The following is a 20,488-nucleotide window of genomic DNA, read 5'->3' as shown; positions in this document are numbered from 1 at the left end:
CAGTTTCCCAAAATTGCTGATAGCCACCCTGACAATGGCGGTCTTCCAAATTGCCAAATACTGTACGATAAACGAGACTTGAGATGAGTTCCTACAAAGCATTTCTGTTGTATACATGCGCGGGCAGTACAAGAAACATTCAAGCCCACTGTTGGCGCACAGCCAAATGATTCTGTTGCTGGGCTCTTGAGGTTGTCTGTTGTTGACCACACCTGCCTCCTCATTCAAGCATCCTTCCCTGCGGAGTGCCCTGACCAGGTGTGTCAACAAGCTTGTGAGCCTCAGAAAAAGTCCTTCAGCCTGTGTGGGCAGATAAGAGGAACCGGCCAAATGGATCCACTAATGACTTCCTTGTTAAACCCAAAATTATATGCCTCTATCCCAAAGACATTTCTCTTTTTTTTTCCTTTTTTTATTTTACCGTGATGACAAAAGTTTAAGATTCTGTGAACCTTCATCTGTCTGAGAAGTAATTAGGGTTAATTGGGGTGTCGAGTCGAATATGGGACGCAGATAACCTTCAAGCCTCTTTGTAGCACTTGGTCTATGATTGCGTCAGCTATCATAGCAGCCCCCACCGCCTTTATCCTTCCTGATTGTAAATCTGTGTGTTGGGCCTCTTAATTCAGCATGGCAGTTGCGTGGAGTGGCATGGAAGGCCTGTCAGTTCTTACTGTTTAAATGTGAATGTAAGAAATGGAGCTAGAGAGTAGATTTCTGTCTCAGCTGATGGATGAAACCAGAAGTGCATGAGAAGCCTCCCCCAAGCTTTCAAGACAGCAGAGCGTTGTTACCAAGATCTTCTTCGTGATCAAAGTGAGTCTGGAACTGGGAGATGACGAATGAGGCTCCAATTAAATGTAACCAGCAGTGACAGAGGGCTGCATGGATGTCAGATATGCAAGACTACCACTACTGTGATTCTTTCTATGGGCAGAATAGGCTCAAAGTGAATCGGAGAGCAGAGCAGAGCAGTGAACACACACAACCCCCCATGGCTATTCAATATCTGATTTTATTATTTTTTTTGTACTTATTAATTTGACCTTGGTTTACATGCCTGGCTTAGATTTCAGTGGAATTAATAATTCCAGCAGCATTTAGCAGCCAGTTCAAAGACATGATAAGATACCAAATCACAAAAAAACACAAATGTTCCAAACATTTTTTTTCTTTTTTTTCTCAAACGAACAACTGGACTGAGCTGTTCACGGCGTCCGATCATAGTGGAGGATGTGCTGAAGGGATACCAACGGCCCACTTGAAGCCATTTCAAGGACACTTGATGTACTAAGTGAAGTTAATTTGAATCCATCCTAACTCTCTTGGGTCTGAGGCTGCAGTGAACGCCCTCAGCGACATACTTTCTTTTTTTTCCCGGATGACATGAGAAAGAAGCTGCCCAGCTAATTTGTCTGAAAGCTATTTGCCAAAGAAAGAGAGCTGTCAGAGAAAATTGTGCTCACTCCTCACCATCTTAAAAGAAGATAATTCTTCATCGTCCGTACAATCCTAAATGGCTCCGCCTTGTTTCGACTAACACATTGAAGCTCCTCAATTGGGACTGTTTCTACTGACCGTTGTATTTGTTTAACTACATGAGGTTTTAGGTTCTCTGGTTGTTGATAGTGCCACAGATATCAAATGTGAAGCATTCTTCCAAATGACCCATCTGGAAGAATTCCACCTCGGCACTGTCTCGTGTTGTCTGACTACCCTGACATTTTGAATAACCTTCAGCGAACCATAGCCGGGATTTAATCATATCATCTGACATTGCTTTGACAACCATATCTGACTCATTTCCAGTAACTGAGGAGGATGGCGAGAAGGTTCAGGCCCTCCTGACTCTTATCTCAACCTGACACTGGTCTCATTCTCAGGTACTGGAACGCTGTTAGCAGGAGCTGCCTCACTGCTCTGTCTCGGTGGAAGGTGTCATAGGAAATTCTTAGAAAGGTACTGATGCCTGTGCCGCGGAATGATAGGTGAGGAGTTTCCGTTCATGATATGTAGGAAATTAAGCGTGCAAGTTCAAGTTGCTTTCTCAGTATCATTTCAAATGCACGCAAGCACAAAGTGTCAAAGTAGAAGATTGTGAGTGTCGTGATAATATAAGGTTGGATGTCGGTGCTGAGCATCCTGACCTCTAAAGTGTGACTCCTCGTATCGCTAATCCTCTCATTATGTCATGTCCTTTCCCCTTGTCCCTCCGTCGTTCCGTCTGTCCAGGTATCTCCTGCCAGTGACCTCCCAGTTCATCGTAAAGTGGCCTTCATCCAGCTTTGGCTATGCGTCCAGAGCCGCGCCGTTCTTACGCGGCCGTTTTGCCACAGGAATGGGACACTTCTGAGGTCATCGTGGCAACGTCGATTTCAGAGACTTTCACTTTTTGACCTCAGTCTGTTTCCGAGGACTTTCTTCCAGACAAACTCCCAGAAAGGTTCTTAACTTTGAACAGCTCTGGACACCTGATGGACACTCTACCGTGGCCTGTCGCTCTGAGTCAGACCAGCAAAAGCCAATGGATTTGGGACAGTCAACGCTTTGTTCAGTCTTGGCACTGCTGTCAGAATCCCACTAACTTTGCCTTCACCCCAAATAACAGAAAACAATGGACTTGTCCCTCCGCTCACATTGTAATTGCTCTATTTTAACAACTCACTATCCAGCTAAAACTTATGGTACTGTTAAAAAAAACATGACCAATGCAAGGATTTTGTTTATTTACTTATTTATTTTGTCAAATGTTCCTTGAATGCAGCGAATGCTAACACAGAATTCAACTATGGAATGCTAACCACAAAGCTTATTTTTGCTGGCTGTTTTAAATGCTTCCTTTCTGTGTTCTCAAGAAATGTAACTTATTTTATAACCGCTGTCAGAGTATTTATGTTTATAACAATTTATCATCTAGTTTACATAAGTGACCCCTCCATTCAACAACAAAAAAAAAAAGTTTTCCATCTTACGCGTGGGATATTAAGTGCAGACTTTTTAAACAATGTTTAGAATGCAAGTGTATTACCACGTAGAGCACACGATGAGCCAAACAACATCTTGCAGAGCACTTAGTTCCAAATATGCACTTTGCAGAGAACATCGCTAATGGGTGCACATGGCAGAAATGTTTGTGTGGCGGCTTTTCATTTGCCCGTGAGACAGATGAGCTGCATTGGGACTATGCTTGAAGTTTAGTTTGGTTGTTTAGACACTTCCCTTTAAAATGTCATTAGTGAATACAGCTAAAGATGATCAAGGGTATGCTTTTCCACATCTAGATTGTGTGCAGCACATTGAATGATTTGGACCGTCAGGCCCAAATACTGATAGCATGGATGTGCCAGTAAAAACCTCACCTACTTCGTTTGTGTTAAGGTTCATATTTCACGAACCGCCGTAGGATTTGTGAAGAGCAGTGAAGTAGAGTTAAACAACAACAAAAAAAGTGTGTTGTTTGAGAGAGGAGTGGTGTTATATTTTAAGTAGTTGAGTGGCTCTGTGCAGAAACCCATCAGATGTTACAAATGTCAAGATTAATTTGTTGTGCCAAAAACTATCGAGCAACAAAGTTGTTTCAGATGGTTAAAAAAACAACAACAACAACAACAACAAAAACTCTTCTACATCAGTTTACAATGCCAAATTATGATTCCCCCCCGCCCCCCTGAATTCCACATGTGTTATTTTAAAGACAACTTTTTCAGTGGAGTAATGGGATTTTTAATGCTAGGAAGCAATAAAAAGTTTCAACTAAACAATTGCCTCAGTGATGTATTTTCATCTCATGGAGTCAAAAATGTAATTGTATTGAGTTTTATCAAGAAAAGTAGACTTTAATGATAAGTTCACCAAATCACAGGAAACATCTCCACAGGTTTCAATTCAGTTCTCCATCACTCTTGCAAACTACTGTACAACCGAAATAATATAATATACTGTACTACTGAAGAAAAGAATTATAAGAAATGACTTTGCTTTGTTTGTTGGTTTGCTTGATTGCCAAACATTTTTCACCACTTCACATGATTTACATTAACTGATGAATATATGGTATGCACTGTATTCATTTTGATATAGTACAAAGCACGTTTCACTCTATTCTGGGAATATTATGGCTTAAAGAAACACCCCTATTCTCATGATTAACTGATTGAGTCATTTAAACTCATTTTTCAGAATATTGGCAACTTATTTATGATATTCGATTTTTTTCTGTTTTTTTCTTGAAATGTATTTTTTGTAACTAATTTTCTTCCCTCTCAAAACAGCTTAATAGCTGCATGATGCAATGCAATTCTACACCACTGCAAACCATCCATACATTTTCCACATCGTATCAATCAATTTCTTCTTTACAAACCACCTTTCACACATAGCTTGTAACTCACAATGCTTTACCGATTTTAAATCATTTGTCATAGCTTCGCCACTTGTGAAAATAGCAATTGACGGTCAATAAGACCAACATTGTTTATGAGCTCAAGCTTTTTAAATAGCCACTCAGCAGAGCAAAAACAATCACATCCAGCAAAACCTCTCTGTCGCATCCGTTAACAACCGCTGCTCAACTTAGCTCCTTCCTGATCTTAAAACAGTCAAGATGCCTCACTTCAACAGCTTTCCTTGACACCAATTATCACTTCCCTATAATACATAGCCAATAGATATATACTGGTACTTATGTATTGATATGTACCGGTACTAACACAGGCTGGCACGGTAGAAGCATCCAGTTCTTTCTGACCGACCCACCCGTCCACTCCCCCATCCCCACTTTATGTCAGCAGAAGAGGTGCAGGCCACGACCTTGAGGTTTTGCAGCCTCCACCTTGGCCTCGACCCATGCAGAGCAGAGACTGACAGTCTGGTTCTATGAGCCTGGCATGCTGTCCAAAAAATATGTCCCCCAGCAACGGGGTTGCACTGTTCTGATCTGACCTTTCCACTCCTCATTCTCCCGAGCCACACACCACTTTATGTACATTTTTTTGGAATCCCAACAACCTCACCACTGACTATTTTTTCAACCGAGACCCACATGACCTAGTTTTAGGGGCCTAAACCAACCTCCCTGGCTTGGAAGCTGTATAAGATGTGAATGGTTGAGATAAGTTAAGGAAGCAGGTACTCAGACTCCTGCCTCAATGGAGTCACAAAATTGTCTCGATATTTTTTAGGGGGGGTTGGAGGTCCGGCTCCCACCATTTTCGACTAAAATAAAAGGAAAACAGCACTGTAATTCTGTGATATGTTCTAGGATCAGAATCTTAGGGTGTCGACAGTTTTGGGGCCAGAGCACATCCGTTAAGGGGGGCATTCAGTCACCTTTGGAGGTTTCACTTGTTGCTGCACAGTAAAGGTTTCAGTGATAATGAGCATCCAATCAATGAGGTCGTCAGTAGCCCATTGGTTTTAATTTCATTTAGCATGCCAAAAGTTCACTTGTCCCATTGCAGTTCAAAAAAAGACATTGGTACTGTCTGACCACCTGCAATGTTTCCTAGCTGGACAAAATGTCAGCCCACCCCTACCTAACAACATATACAGTAACCTATGGTTTACATGCAATCGAAATTAAGCCGAGTAATGATGTGTTGATATTGAATGGTAGTATCATGTTATGAGCGGTCGAGGACCCAAAAGCAGGGTGGCAGGAGAAGCAAGGTGTGACGAACAAAATTAATTCACAAAAATACTAGCAAGGTGTACTCTGGCAAACAAAATTTAAAGCACTGAACAAAGTCTTGAAAAGAACAAACCTCAAAGTTTAAATAAAACACCACTAGAAGAAACAAAACAACATGACTGCAACAACGATATGACAAACTCAGAAAGAAACCAGGAAACTAAATACAAGACACGAGTAGCTGAGGGAGGTGATTGGCTAATCAGGTTGACAGGCACAAGATGGAAACAATATACCGAACGACTGGATACAAGAAAACAAGTCATGGAAAAAGAATCCTCTTTCTAGCTTTTGAGTATGTGAATGGAGACAAAATCATTGCTATATACCTCATCATTCTAGTGAGAAGCACATGCCGCTGGTTGCAGTGACACCTGCCCGGCACAACATGGTCTGACAAGCACACTGCGTCCCATGAATTTTAGTTATTTATTTTCAAATTTTAGTTTTGTTGAGTTGAGTTCAATTTTGGCAGCAGTATGAGCTCCACTGAGTGCTATTCTAGTTAGTATTTTTTTAAGGCCTCACATAACCTGCTGCTTGGCTGCGCTGACATTTGTGTGCCTTATGTGCATTCACCAAGGGACACGTTCAGTGACACCCGCTGCAGTACAATTATATGTGTTGCCTGTTTTACAGCATCTTTGCTCTCAGCGGGCATCCAGCTTCATACTGACACATAAACCAACACATAAACACTTGCACGCTGAGGAGCCACAAGACTCTCCCAGTCAGGAGCTCAGGTTATTTACCAAGAACGCTTTGCAACCATATGTATCGAAGCAACAACCCTTGCAAATGTATGCACGGATTTATGTAAAATATTCATGCGATTGCCGTTTTTGTTTGGCTGTTAATATTCAATTTAAATATTTATAAGATCCAAATATAATTACGGAATGCTTGTTTAATACATCCATATGTGGGAAATGCAAACAAAACAAACAATGGGATCTTCTGGCAGAAAATGAGCACACTATTTGGCATTTATTTGTGTATAAACATAATATCTTATGCTAAGAGAGACATTGTATTCAACTTTTATACATACAGTATAGGGTGCAATGGACTTTAATTAGTCAGTACGAAGGTGTAATGGGGCCACGCAGGAAAATAATTGGTGTGTGCCTTTTATGTACAACATACAAGTTCACCATTTTAGTATAGGACATCAATACATCATATTTTCATCAATATACTGTACACCTTTTCTTCCATCTGAAATTGGACAGAACCTGGGGAGGCCTTGAGATGTGAATCGACTTCATGCAACTCATGGTACTTGTATATCTCATCATCTTTCCTCATCGGAATTTTGGGGGATTATCCAGTAATCCAGTCCAGCCTCCCAAAAGAAAGCCGAAATGATTTTGAAATGTGTTTTTTAAATATTGTACTTTAGAAATACAGTACAAAAGTAACACCAACAACAACTGTACTGACATAATTCATTAGAATGAAAAGAAATAACCAGTTTTTGCCACTTTGTTTTCCTTAATTCAATGGATATTGTGCTGCTCATAATGGTGTATGCACTTTCGTCCCTTTGAGGCAATATAAGACAGACGTGTGTGTGTGTGAATATATATATATATATATATACATATATATATATATATATAGGACATGAGACATAAACACAAGCGCAGGATGCAACAGCTCAGGTAATATTAGTAGATCTTCACAGAGGATAAAGAATATATGTCTGACTATTGTCTACTTGTGTTGCTCCACCTTTGGTGTTCACACACCCGTTGTTTTAAGGTTTACAACACCACACCACCAACGACATTTGTTGACCCGTCTATGGCATTTTGCATTGTTTGTTATGTTGACATTAACTAAACTGACTTTTTGAAGGCAAAGCTATGTGTTTTGGTTAAACAGGTATTAATTAATGTGTTATTATCTTTGTTTTTATGTTTAGTTTGACAGTAAACTAGTCAAAGTAAGGCCCTGACTATCTGCCAAACTGATGCTTGATAGAATTTGAGGTGAGATATTGACCATACAGTATCTCAAGTTTTAGCACACATCAAAGCAAGATTATCAGATGGCTCATATCTTGAAAAAGTCAGGTCATGCATCTCTCAAGGCACTACCGTATTTTACGTGGAATTTTACCCTGAAATGTGATTATGACACTTACTCACCGAGTGGAGATTGAATTACTGTTAAATGTTCATGTCTAGATCAGAAATTTGTTAAACACAAAACAAACCACAAATGATGAGACTACGGAGTTTATACAGTAATTGTTGCTTATTTGTTCACTCTCTCTAGATGCTGTAAACACACACTTCCGCCCATAAACTCACTTGACTAACTTTGATGGTGTTTTTGACCCCCAGCTTCAAGGATCACACTGAACTGCATCACTTTCAAAAAATGACCTTGGTCTTGACACCCAAAGGCTGCACCAACCACAGGGGGTTGAGCACAGCTCTGCATATGGTTGTCATTCACTGTGCGAGTGTGTGTGTGAGACAAATGAAGGCAAGCAGTAAAGGTATTAATGTGAGGGACCGTAAGGCAGGAAGTCACTTTCGCTTCCATCTGCCCACCTAACAAGTTGGGCTGTGAGAGCTGAGCTCCGACTGCACTGGCAGGATTATCACATGTGGTGGGAGACAACCTGACTGTCCATCCTTTCACCCTATGATTATTGCTCTGCAGCAGCAAGTGAGAGTAGGGGGGTGGTGGGGTGACTCGCAATGAGAATAAATGAGGTGTGTATAACATGTTGAGTGTGTGTACCTGCTTCCTTTCTTCTGTGCAGTGGGGCTATGGAGCAAAAAGAGTGTCCAGGGACTCTTGTTCCATTTGGCGCTGAGAGCCCCAGGGGATGCATTGAACCTTGCAGGCTGGGAAGTTATCAATATAACCCCTCCGGGCAGCCTAGCAGACAGTAAGAGAACTCGGTGACTCATTCTGCATGTTATTCTACTGCTGAGCAGCAGTAAAAAGACGGGAGGACAAAATGCAGGGCACGAACCACATAACAGGACTATTCTGAAATGAGATTATATATCAGGGGGATACAACAACCAAACGCTTGGGTTCTTTTGCCTGGTCAGGTCACAAACACTTGCCAGACAGAGTTGAAAGATCAATCAAAGCTACCTCACAGAAATGGAATATTGTCTGTCTGGCTGGATGTGAATCACATCTTCTGTTCTGGAGTTAAGAAGAGCGAATACAAAATTCGCCGTGGTATCAGTGATCTGTATTTTCTTTTCACACCTCTTGCAGGCCGAGTTGTTGGAACGGTATGGAACGATTGCACCTCAACAGATCCAGCTGTCAAACTCATAAAGTTCGCAGACGACACCACGGTCATCGGTCTCATCAAAGACGGCGACGAGTCTGCGTACCGCCAACAAGTGGAGCAGCTGGAGCTCTGGTGCAGCCGACACAACCTCGGGCTGAACACGCTCAAGACTGTAGAGATGATCGTGGACTTCAGGAAACATTCTTCTCCACAGTTGCCCCTCACACTATCCAACTGCCCTGTGTCAACCGTCGAGACCTTCAAGTTCCTGGGAATCACAGTCTCCCTGGACATGAAGTGGGAAGTCATCACCATCTCCATCCTGAAAATGGCCCGGCAGAGGATGTACTTCCTGAGGCTGCTGAGGAAGCATGGCCTGCCACAGGAGGTGCTACGACAGTTCTACACGGCAGTCATCGAATCAATCCTGTGTTCTTCCATCACGGTTTGGTTTGGGGCCGCCACAAAAAAGGACAAAATCCGACTTCAACGGACAGTTAGGACGGCGGAAAAAATCGTTGGCACCGCCCTACCCACTCTTGAGGACTTGCACACTGCAAGAATCGAGACAAGGGCACGGAAAATCCTCCTGGATCCCCCGCACCCTGCCCACCACCTTTTCCAGCTACTCCCCTCAGGCAGACGCTACAGATCCATGCGCACCAAATCCAGTAGGCACTTAAACAGCTTCTTCCCTCTAGCCATTAACTCCTTAAACAGTCACTGACGTAGTCACTCTTCTTGTACTACAAATACTGCTACTGGTTACTCTAAAATGGTTCAATGATTTGTTGTTTACGATGATACTAATGCAGCGTGTTATACCGGAGACAAATTCCTTGTGTGTTCTACATACTTGGCCAATAAAGATGATTCTGATTCTGAGTGGAAGTGCCAATTTTTGACTGGAAAATACATTTGAGCATACAAACTACTTGCAAATATGTTTCAACATATTGGATAAGAGGATTATAAAAAGGAATGGATGGATTGATACATGGATAGATATTGGCAAGTCAAAAATTTGTATTCCCACATTGGCTGTGTCACACTTCCGTTGGGTGGAAATATTGACCTTCTGAAATAATGGAAGAAAAACACACATCCAATCAGATTGATTTTATGTCTTCCCTACACCGGATCACAGTCACTCAGGGGCATATTTACATGTTACTAGTGTATTGTTATGATAAGCTGATATGTATTCACCATTTTATAGACCAGCTGCCCAGGGCACAATGCAGTGTGTCCTCGACCAACTCATTCATTGTTTATGTGAGGTTGGTGACGCACAAGGTGAGCACCACCCCAGCTTTATTTATTTATTTATTTATTTGAATACCTTCGCCGTGTGCTTTGTCCGGGTGAGCAGACATCTATCGCGGGACTTATCTCCATGCAAACAATACACAGACAGCCTGTTACTTGGTGAATGAGTTCACTGCACCAAGTGCATTATTAAAATTCCACGTACACTTTGGTAGCTATAGGAGCTTTTATGGCATGTTTCAAATTTGCCACGAAGAAAAAAAATGGACAATTAAATTTGACTGTTCAAAGAAGCATGGACTGAAAAATTTGTGTTCAATCTCCAGTCAACCAGCACAAGACCAGCGTTCTTGGAGAAGGTCCAAATTGAAGCAGTGTCATAAGACATAGTTTTTTTTTATATTGCATATTTCCTCAAGATTCAGTAGTAAGAGCAAGAAAAACTAATGCACAGAAATCGTCATATCAATCTGCAAGCAGGATTCTTGTCACATATGTGACACAACAACAAATAGCAACAAACTGCTCACTTGGTGGTGTGGATTTGGGCTGAGCACAAGGAGACATTCTTAGATGCAGAAATAATTCAAAAATGGATGTATGACCCTGACACAATATTTACAGGCAAAGAAAAAGAGGAAATGACAGCTAAAATCAAGCAAATCCAACTCTCAGATTCCTCAGCAAGCAGAATACAATTCTCAAACAGTTTTTTGACCTTTGTCCTGCTGTACGGCCGGACCCCAATACGCAAATTCTGTAAATAGATTTCAGGTACAACGCATGTATGAAATTAATTGGCAAAGATAAAGGCAAAGGGCATTATTGCTCCGATTGTAGTTAGTTTTAATATATTTTTAAAATGTAAAATGCAATCTATTTTTTTTAAATTTGTGAACATTCGCTTTCATTTTTTTTTCATTAATGAAAATTCTTGTCAATTTTAGCTATAGTTATTTTGTTCGTTTTCACGAACTATAATGGCCTTGGTGCACAAAATTCAGCAGGCTGCAGTAAATGACGAGTGAACATTTGAAGCTCTTTTGGCCCACGTGCATGATTTCAGTCCAATTTCATTTGCTGTAGCCATGCCAACTTGATGGACATCTCCGTGATGACTCATCCCCAATCTTCACTTTAACTGTGATGAATCCCAGGGAGCGACCTGTGGCCAATCTGGTTTGTGTTTTTACATGGAGCAGGTTAAAGAAACATTGAAGAAAAACCACAGCTCGGTCTCTGGAGCCAGTCATCTTGATGTTATGACCTCATTCCTCATCAAAAAGCAAGCGGAATTTAAACACGATGACCTTACGAACCCCTTGTGAAAGTTGTATGCTTTTTTTTTCTCTCAAATGACCGCAATCCCTTCTTTTCCTCCCTCCAATTTGGCTAACCGACTGTCTTTGTTCCGGCGGCCAAGCTCCATTTTGCCCTCACCATTATCCAGCAACAATAAGGCGGACACAGTTCAGTGGTGTTGATGACCTTTCTGCTTTGGATGTCCAGGCAAAAGAAGGCGGCACAGCGTATCACGAAAGGGCTTCCTCCAGGAAGAGGAGGAGGTTAAAATAGACATATCTGCAGTCACGGTCTATGCTATATTTGTGGGAAATTCCACTTCTCGTCGCATGCTTTTTTCTTTTTTTTTTTTGGTGAGTAAATGTGTTGATCTATGTGCATGTTTGCGGAGTGCATTGTGTGTTTAGGCAAATCTGTGTTTGTGTTTCATCGGCAGTGTGGGTAATGCATGAAAACGCCGAAGTAAATATAGTTGTTATCTTGCTGCCATTATGTCTGAGGACGCCGGTTGTTTTGAGGCTGACATTGTCAAGATGCACCAAAAGGAAGATGATCCACTCAAAGTCTCTGGAAGTTTCTTTCAGCAACAGTTCAGCTAATTTTGCAGCGGCTGCAAACACTTTTGAAGTTGAGGTGATAAATGAAAGTAGCTCACGACGTGCAACTGAATGACTTCAAAAAACAAACTTTCTCTCAATACTAAGGCCGCTGTTAATTACTCTAGGTACTCAAATTGTTTTCAAGTAGCTGTAGCTTTTCAGCCTGCTGAACGAGCGGGCTCCTCCATAATTAGACGAGCATTCTTGTAGCCTTTGAGACGAGAAATAATTGGCCTCTCAGACTAGGGTGTATTTGCATCTCGATCCTTGCACAGCCTCATCCTTGAACCTGATGCCAACGGCTACGTCACTCTAGCGCTTTTCAAATCGGAATTATCAAAACGCTTGCCAAACACCGAAGGAGGAAGAAAAAAAAACATCACACAAAGCCTTGTCAATTATTGCCAAGATACTGTCTCATAATGGCTTGACAGACATATCAGAACATATTCTATAAAGTCAATGTTTTGGAGAGTGGTGAAGATGAATAGTTGTAGCTTGTCTACACAGTCTTTAGTCAATTACATCTTCAAATGTCTCACAAAACTTGTGAATGTGTAGTTGTTAATAGCATAACTCGATAACTACTCAACCAAAATATCAACCTTTGGAATAAAAAAGCCACAATCCATGAGAATAAAGTTCAAACACGACAATGTGACTAGAAATGGTATAGAAAATCTATTTAAAAAAATACTAGGGAATAAATGTCAACTTCCTGAGACAAATTTAAACAAGAAGGTAGTCGTCCCGTTAGATGAAGCGGCTTCCCTCATTCCCTTTAAAATCAGCGAGTGAGAGGTCCACAGTCCTTGACACAGTGGAAACAGAAAGTGATTGGCTGGAGTGCACACAGAAGGTTCAAGTGCATCAAATATGTTCATACGGAACTGCAAGTACAAGTACGGCCAACTTATCGTCCGCCCATGGAGACATGGGCGGACGATAAGTTGGCCGGGGAGATCACAGATCTATGAAGTGGGTACTTGGAGACCGCCTTGCACCTCTATCGTCCGTGTTCGTGTGTGACCGCCCCCATTTGATATTTTGAATAGCAAATTCAGCAGTCAAACATTCGGAAATTACCCCCCCCCCCCCCCCCCCCAAGACAGGAGATCTTACTGCCACACTGTAAAAGAAACAGGTATTTGGCCATGGAGGATGGCTGAGCTCTCTTAAGTACTCTTGGAAAGACATTTTTTCTCCATAAGTCTCTTCCATTAACTCTCAATGAACTGAGTTTTCAGTGCTTGCAGGTCCAAGTCTACTTGACAGACGGAAAATTGTTATATCAATTTGGGATGTGCACACGGTAGATAAGAAATATTCAGATTTTCAGATGCGCACTTATTTCATTGTCCTTGTGAGGGCGGACACAACTGTTCCACATGATCTAAGCGACAGGCCTACAAATCCTCATGATGATGGAAAGCAAAAAAGAAAAAAGAAAGTGGCTTTCAACATGAACTGTGCTTCTTCCACTACAGGCAATGAAGGCTAATTAACCGAGATGATCTCTTTTTGTCCTTGTGAATAGATTCACAATTAAAGGGAAATATAAATTGAGTGAAAGACAAAGAAAATGTCAGCACATTCCACGGGAGTCAGATTTTGAGTTTTGGTTTCCTGAAGTCCAATACAATAGCAACCTTTACGAGATAATTATGACCACATTCCATTTGTACATTCAGAGAGGTACAGCATTTGTATGACTGAGTGTGTTTCATCACCGAAGGTTAGCAGTCATGGAAATAAGTGACCAACAAATACGAATATGAAAACTAAGTATATCTTGAACAATGCCCATCATATTCATGAATGGGCAGAAACATAAAATAAAAAAAAAAACCAAAATAAATCAGCTGATCTTAAATCCCTAGATGATGCCATTTTCTTTGCCCTTGTTGACTTTTTAGTAATATCGCATTGTCTTCTTCTATCTCATGCACCGATTTGCTAGCTAACAGCCAATCAGAGCGATCCATTTTCACCGATGGCCGATGCCATTTGGCAGACTGCGAACACTGGCACATTCATTCAAATCATATCGAGAGAGCACAATTAGACAAAACAACTCTTCTAAATGTTGCTTTTTCTGTAGATTTGTTCCTGCTTGTATTAGGAGTTTGCGTGTGCTAGATTGCTGTACGTGTGCGTTTGATTTCATTAAACCATGAATCGGCCATGTTTGCTTGCTCTGGTGTGACAATAACGACGTTGATTGATGTTCACTGTCAGAATCAAATGTTCTTTAAGACAGATTCTTTTCGAGTGGGCATTCAGATCAACTGTTTATTTATTCTTCAACTATTCAGTTGAAACAAACAACTTGTGGCAGGGGTATTAAGGGGTCTGATTACACAGCATTGATGTCAAAATGAAAAATCACAGAAAGCAAAAGTTTGCGCTTGGTGCAGCGGGGCTCAAGGGATGGCCAGAGAGTCACGAGGTGTGGTCTGGGCACCTCTGACCACCAGGTAGCTTCGACCCTCTACGCAACCCAAACTAGATCTCATTGGATTGTGAAGGTGTACCTAATGTTGTGGCCGGCTCAATAGCCAGGTGGTGCAGACATCACGTTTGTCCTTGGAACACGTTTCATTACTGCAAAATGCCTTCAATGTGTTATGTGAACAAATCCCTGCATGGCACATGTTAACAATATGCTTGACCCTGTGTTGCAGAGCACCTGAAGCCCGGAGTGATTCTCAACTAGGTGCCGGAAAGGCAGGGGGAAAAAAAATGCTAGTCCACCATGCCAAATGTTAGCTGCTGCCATGGCAACGTTCACACTGCATCCACTTCCCTCAAGGTGACAGGATTATGATTTTGATGCCAGCTAGAAGACGTCTGCCAGGTGTCATTTTGTGCAGTGGTGTGTTGGTTGACACTGTCAGTCAAACTAAGAAACACACACTGTGGGAGAGTCGGACAGAAATAGGGGGTTTGAAACACTGCACTTGTCAGAACAAATCATTCCTTTTTATTTTTTTATTTTTTTGGTCTCCATCACTTCGGCATGACAAATGGTTCAAATGCCACTTGGGAGCCTGAGACACCAGGCCTCTTCGCTCACGTAGCAAGAAGAATAATAGAAGAATAAATGTCTTCTTAAAGTAACATTGCTACTTAACAGGATGCTATTAAAACTATTTATCACTTTGTATGAAACTTTGGAGGGGAACCAATAACCCATACTTATATTTTAATGAGGATCCAGCTACAACAGATCGATGCAACTCCAGTCCTGCGATATTTGGAAGATTCGTTTAGATCAGGGGCCACCAACCTCAATGAAACTGAGAATTACTTCTTGTGTGCGAAATAATGCGAAGGGCTACACAAGCATGTTCTTGTCTCAACTGGTCTGTGATGCAAAAAAGGTTGAAGTCCTTTGCTGTACATCTTTCAATCCATTTTCGAGTCCACTTTTCCTGTTCAAGGTCTACGATGAGCTGGATCCGTGAGACTGTGGTCAAAAGGTGAACTAAAGCTTGGATGAGTTGCCAGTCAATCACAGGCCATAGGCAGACTGAGACAACCATTCACACTCCCTTTCAGACCATCTGCAGGAACTGAATCCGTGCTGCCTGCATACAAATGAGACAAAAAACACTCCACTATCATTGTAGTGTCATTATCACTATATTTAACCTTTTAATCAATTCATTTGAATGAGCTTCTCAACTTCTGTTTTTTTGTATTTTTGTTGGCGTTCAAACAGAAATAATGATGGTCATGGATGCGTTTGCTCTGAATCATCATATTATGATTTCAGTTTTGAGGCATCAGGGACAATATGCCTTTGTTACACCGCAATGGTTGGTTACAGCTGTTAAAAATAGCCCAGTGGGTGATTAGGAGCAAGGTAGCCGATGATGGCAACTAGAAGGCCTTTTTCAGGAGCACTGGAACATAGTCAACGTGGTTGCATCTGCCAAAAGCCTTGTCAGCCAATTCTCTCTCATTCCCTTGTGAAGAGCTACACAATGGCGGGTAAACTGGGCTTCATGCAGCCCCAGTATAATGCCAAGACCTCATAAATAATGACATTTAATTACATCCTTAGCCATCATTCCACCCCATAAGAAATATCATTCATATTCTTTTGAGCTCTCCCGATAAAAGTTCCATGTGATTTTCATCATCTGTCATGCATATAGTACACTCCCTAAATGATTGAAAAGACTTTTGGGGCCTACTGAACTATCACAGATGTACACACAGGTGTATTTGTTAAAAACATAACTGTAACCACATTTTGGTGATCGAAAAAGAGGTCCTGGTAAGAAGTTCACTTTTGGGAGATGAAATTTACAAAAGTCGTTCACCGATCAAGTCACGCTATGATGAACCTTCAAATCAGTAAATTAATTAGGTTGGGCTGAACCTTAATTCCCCTGACGAAGACATTCAGGATAATTCTGATCTCCCAACAATGTGAAGGAAGGCCTCTTTGTCTTGTGATTGGTCAAATTATTTTCCTTTCTCCTGGCACTCCCTCTGCTTCTCCTTTTGGGCCTGATTTATGAACATCACAAATAGAGGATGCTAAATTGTGTGTTCTCTCGAGCGCATTGTGCAAACTATTGTTAACAGGTAGGCACGTGTACAGATAAACCCGTGGTGGTGCTCAAGGACTTGCCCTTTTGCACTGGATGAGAAAGGTGCCTTTTTGGCTGGAGATTCAAATCCAAATGGAAAGAATAGAAATGACCCTTCCTGTCATCAAGAGTGTTTTGATATCTGATATCACAGCTGCTGAAAACACTTGCATTTTCGAATGCACAATGCACACCGTACTGCACGTGTTTCAGAAAAGAAGCAGTATGTCACATAGCTCTCACAATAAAGTCTTAAAAATATCAACAAACCTGCAATATTTCATAATGAAAGCATCCCAGCAACCTCAACCGTGTTCTGTGTAGTAGATTCACCTTCAGTGTTTATTTTCACGCAAGCGTTTAAATATACTTCAACGAATGACGGAAAATGTTGATAGGAAAGTGACGTCACAAACTAACATTTATAAATGTCAAAATATAAAGCTCTACAAATTATATAGCAGTGTAAAATATTATTCATGAATGGAGAAAATATGATTTGGCTGTTTGATTTATTTGCATATTAATCGGTCCATTCTTAACATTTATGATTCGAATTGAAAAGGTAGGTCTTAAAACTTAAGCGCCACTAAAGGTCTGAAAATTCAAATGTCACTTCAACTGTGTAAGAATATTTTTTAAAAAAATCTGCGCAATATTTAAAAATTTTTGGGTTGTGATAGTAGCTTTACCTCATAGGAGCTCACATTTGAGTTAAACGGAACAAAAATAGTGTCCCTTTAATGAACGGGGAAGCCAACAGCTACATTCTTTTTAAAATCCTTTTTGAAGCTATCAAATGTACAAGAAAAGTAATGAAGTGATCAAATTAATTATAGACAAAATATTATACACTACATCTTTATTCACTTTTTTACTGCTGCAAATGGCATACATCTGTGAAGTATCCCATTAAAAGTCTGCGATTGGCTGATGACCAATCCACGGTGTACCCTGCCTGTCTCCGAGCCGGCCTCAAGGCTCCAGCTCACCCGTTACCCTAAAGAGGACAAGCATGAAAGAAAAGGGATGGACGACTACTCCTTTCTAAGCACAGCTCAAACAATCGCCACCGTATTTGGTTTAGACTGTCCTCTATAAAGGGTAGACAAACACAACGTGTTTGACTGGGCTTTCTTGAACCGGCAATCTGTGGGGCCACACCTCTCTGTCAAAGTCCTCCTACAAAGCCTCGCCATGCCCTGACCCAGGTTGACACCCATCAGCCCTCCTGCTGGGACACGAAAACAAACGATGCCCCCCACCACCCCATAGCAAGCTGTTTAGAAATGTGCAGGGTATTGAAGCATGTCCCTGAGAGCCTTTTGCGGAGGCAGACATCGGTAAAGACGGCTACAGTAGAGTAAAGGACAGTTACTCATGAACACATTCAAACTGTTTACCAGTCAGGCAGTCATTCCCTCCATCCGTCCATCCATCCATCCGGGTTGATTAAATGAAACCAGACTTTTGGCAGAGCTGACTGTATTAAATTTTGGAAGTCTGTACGATACTTTGGAAAAAAAAAAATGCAGATTTGTTTTAACATTCACTTGAGGCTTTCAAAGTTTGCTGTCATCCAAGTCAATATTGGAGTGCTGAGATGATACTCCAGGTTTCCATCTTCAAAATGTAACTAGGAAATCTGATGAATAGTAGAATACCTCCCATGCATAAATATTATTTTAGTGTAATTGCACGTTCTATCCAGAGAACATCATCAGAAAGGTATAACATTCACACTTTTGTTTGAGGCCTTCCTGCTACAGTAACAGACACCTTTTCGACTCCAGCAAACTTTCCTCCAATTGAATCTACACACATAAGCAGTACATATACAGTATGTCCAGTAAGCATAAAAGGGGGACACAAATAGAGCCAACAAAGTCTCAACTGTGACCTTTCATCTCTCAATGTATCAACCTTCCTTCAAGCTTTTCTACGCTCTCCTTCTCCCTCACATGTGACACAGCTGTAGACCCTCGGCGGCCTGTCCTCCAAATGTTATAACAGCACTGAACTCCAGCCCAGAGAGAGCGGGGGCTCGCCCACGCCGTGTTTTCACAGGCCGCAGCATCTGGACCTGCTGACGTCACGCCTTTGGCGTCCTGTTTTGGGTCAGGGACACACCGGAGGATCAAAAAGCAGAGGACATCTCTCACTTGTTTGAGATAATATACAAGAAGTGGGTGAAAGAGTGATAATGTAACAAGATATCAGGGGGATGGCGCTCAAGCACTTCCACCAGCTCATTGCGTAAAAAAAGCGTATATAGCAAAGTATTAGTGGATCTTCGGAGCTTATGTTGATGAAAATACAATTCTGTCTTGCTTTTCCAATTTTATGGCCCACCTCCCTTGCGTTTTTATACAGGATCAGCACGTTGCTTTTTCTCCATCCTCTGCCAGCTGCTACGCTTAGGCCGGCTCATCTCAGCTAAGTGGAGACTCCACTTTTATGGTTTCAAATTTTTTTTTTAAATGTTTTTGACTACCACTCAACCAACCCCTTGATGCAATTCAAAGGTCTCCTCCTTTGCCAGGAATTTCCCGGGTCACCTGAGCAGTGAACAGACCTCTTCCCCTTTCCATCCTCTCACTTCATACCCCTTACTGGCTCTTCCTGCTTGGTTTAACGGGTCCTGAGAGGGGTCATATTGGCCGGGTGCGCAAGTGGGAGTCATAGCGTGCATATTTATTATTTCATTTAAGTCCTCCCTTTGCTCAGGAGGGTCCAGGCATCGCTGATGCGGGTTGAGCGTTAGTTCACAAGGTGGCCAAGTGAACTGTTGAACCCAAATTGGGACCGTGTTTATGTTACGCGTGAGAGCTTGTGAGTGGGTGTGTTGATGTCGAACTCTTACAATCACTGGCTGAAGACTTTAGTCCGATGACTTGATGTGACCTGAGAAATTCAGACAAAGAAGCGGCCACTCCACGCCCACTCAGGCTTGCTACTTCATTTTTTAGCGACAATGTTTGCAGACATCTGCTAATTGTTGATGACAATGTGTGTCCAAAATGCAACTTTGACCTTCATATGTACTATGACTTCTCATTATCCATAGACACAAAAAATATGTATTATTAAATATGGTCATTGTGTCAAATTAAATGGCAACAAATCCCCCCCAATTTTTTTAAGCTTCTAAATGTTGAAACATCCATCCATCCATGCATTTTCTAATCCGCTTATCCTCACAGAGGTCGTGGGTGTGCTGGAGCGTATACTAGTTGTTTTCGGGTAGTAGCCGGGGTACACCCTGAACTGGTTGCCAGCCAATCACAGGACACACTTAGATGAACAACCATTCGCACTCACAGTAACACATAGGGGCAATTTAGAGTGCTCCATTGACCTGCCACGAATGTGGAAGGAAACGGGAGCACCCGGAGAAAAGCCACGCGGGGTCAAGGGGAGAACATGCAAACCCCACACAGGAAAGCCAGAGCCTGAATCGAACCCTGCACCTCTGCACTGTGAGGCGGACGTGACCACCGTGCCACCCTAAACGTTAAAACATTTTTATCAATCTGCGTGTGTTGATTAGAATGATGTGCCATTAAATGATCGACACTCAAGCTTTATTTGTTCACACATTGGATCACAACCATCATATGCTCTACAAAAATGTTGACAAAACTGTCAATTGCTGCTGTGAAGAGTCATTCCGTCTCATGTAGACACAATTCATTGATACGAGTTCAACATTTGTTTGTTCATGTGCACATTTTTTGCAGAGGCTCAGGTGCGA

General features: G+C 41.7%; 1 protein-coding gene and 1 long non-coding RNA gene across 9 annotated transcripts in view; one reads left to right on the top strand and one right to left on the bottom strand.

The window, feature by feature from the left end:
- The window catches only part of ttll7 (tubulin tyrosine ligase-like family, member 7), a 65,630-nt gene extending 62,265 nt beyond the window's left edge, over positions 1–3,365 (top strand). For 4 of the 8 annotated variants that reach the window (XM_086116099.1, XM_086116100.1, XM_086116105.1 and 1 more), the window contains 2 exons: positions 1,884–1,959; positions 2,233–3,365. In XM_086116099.1, coding sequence (XP_085972225.1) covers positions 1,884–1,959; positions 2,233–2,353 — 197 coding nt within the window. In that variant the 3' untranslated portion in view covers positions 2,354–3,365. Of the gene's footprint in view, positions 1–1,883; positions 1,989–2,232 lie in introns of all 8 variants that reach the window. The other 4 variants (XM_086116101.1, XM_086116104.1, XM_086116103.1 and 1 more) reach the window with 2 other exon arrangements.
- A 5,084-nt stretch (positions 3,366–8,449) lies between these two features.
- LOC147202243 (uncharacterized) overlaps positions 8,450–20,488 on the bottom strand; it is a 95,800-nt gene continuing 83,761 nt past the window's right edge. Inside the window, exon 3 of the long non-coding RNA XR_015101365.1 lies at positions 8,450–8,587. This is a non-coding gene — a long non-coding RNA (uncharacterized LOC147202243). The remainder of the gene's footprint in view (positions 8,588–20,488) is intronic.

Source organism: Hippocampus guttulatus, chromosome 7 (assembly GCF_054856545.1).
Source record: "Hippocampus guttulatus isolate MCC_2025c chromosome 7, RoL_Hgut_1.0, whole genome shotgun sequence".
NCBI classification, from domain to species: domain Eukaryota; kingdom Metazoa; phylum Chordata; class Actinopteri; order Syngnathiformes; family Syngnathidae; genus Hippocampus; species Hippocampus guttulatus.
The sequence above is the reverse complement of the archived record's forward strand: the minus strand, read 5'-3'. Positions and strand labels throughout refer to the sequence as shown.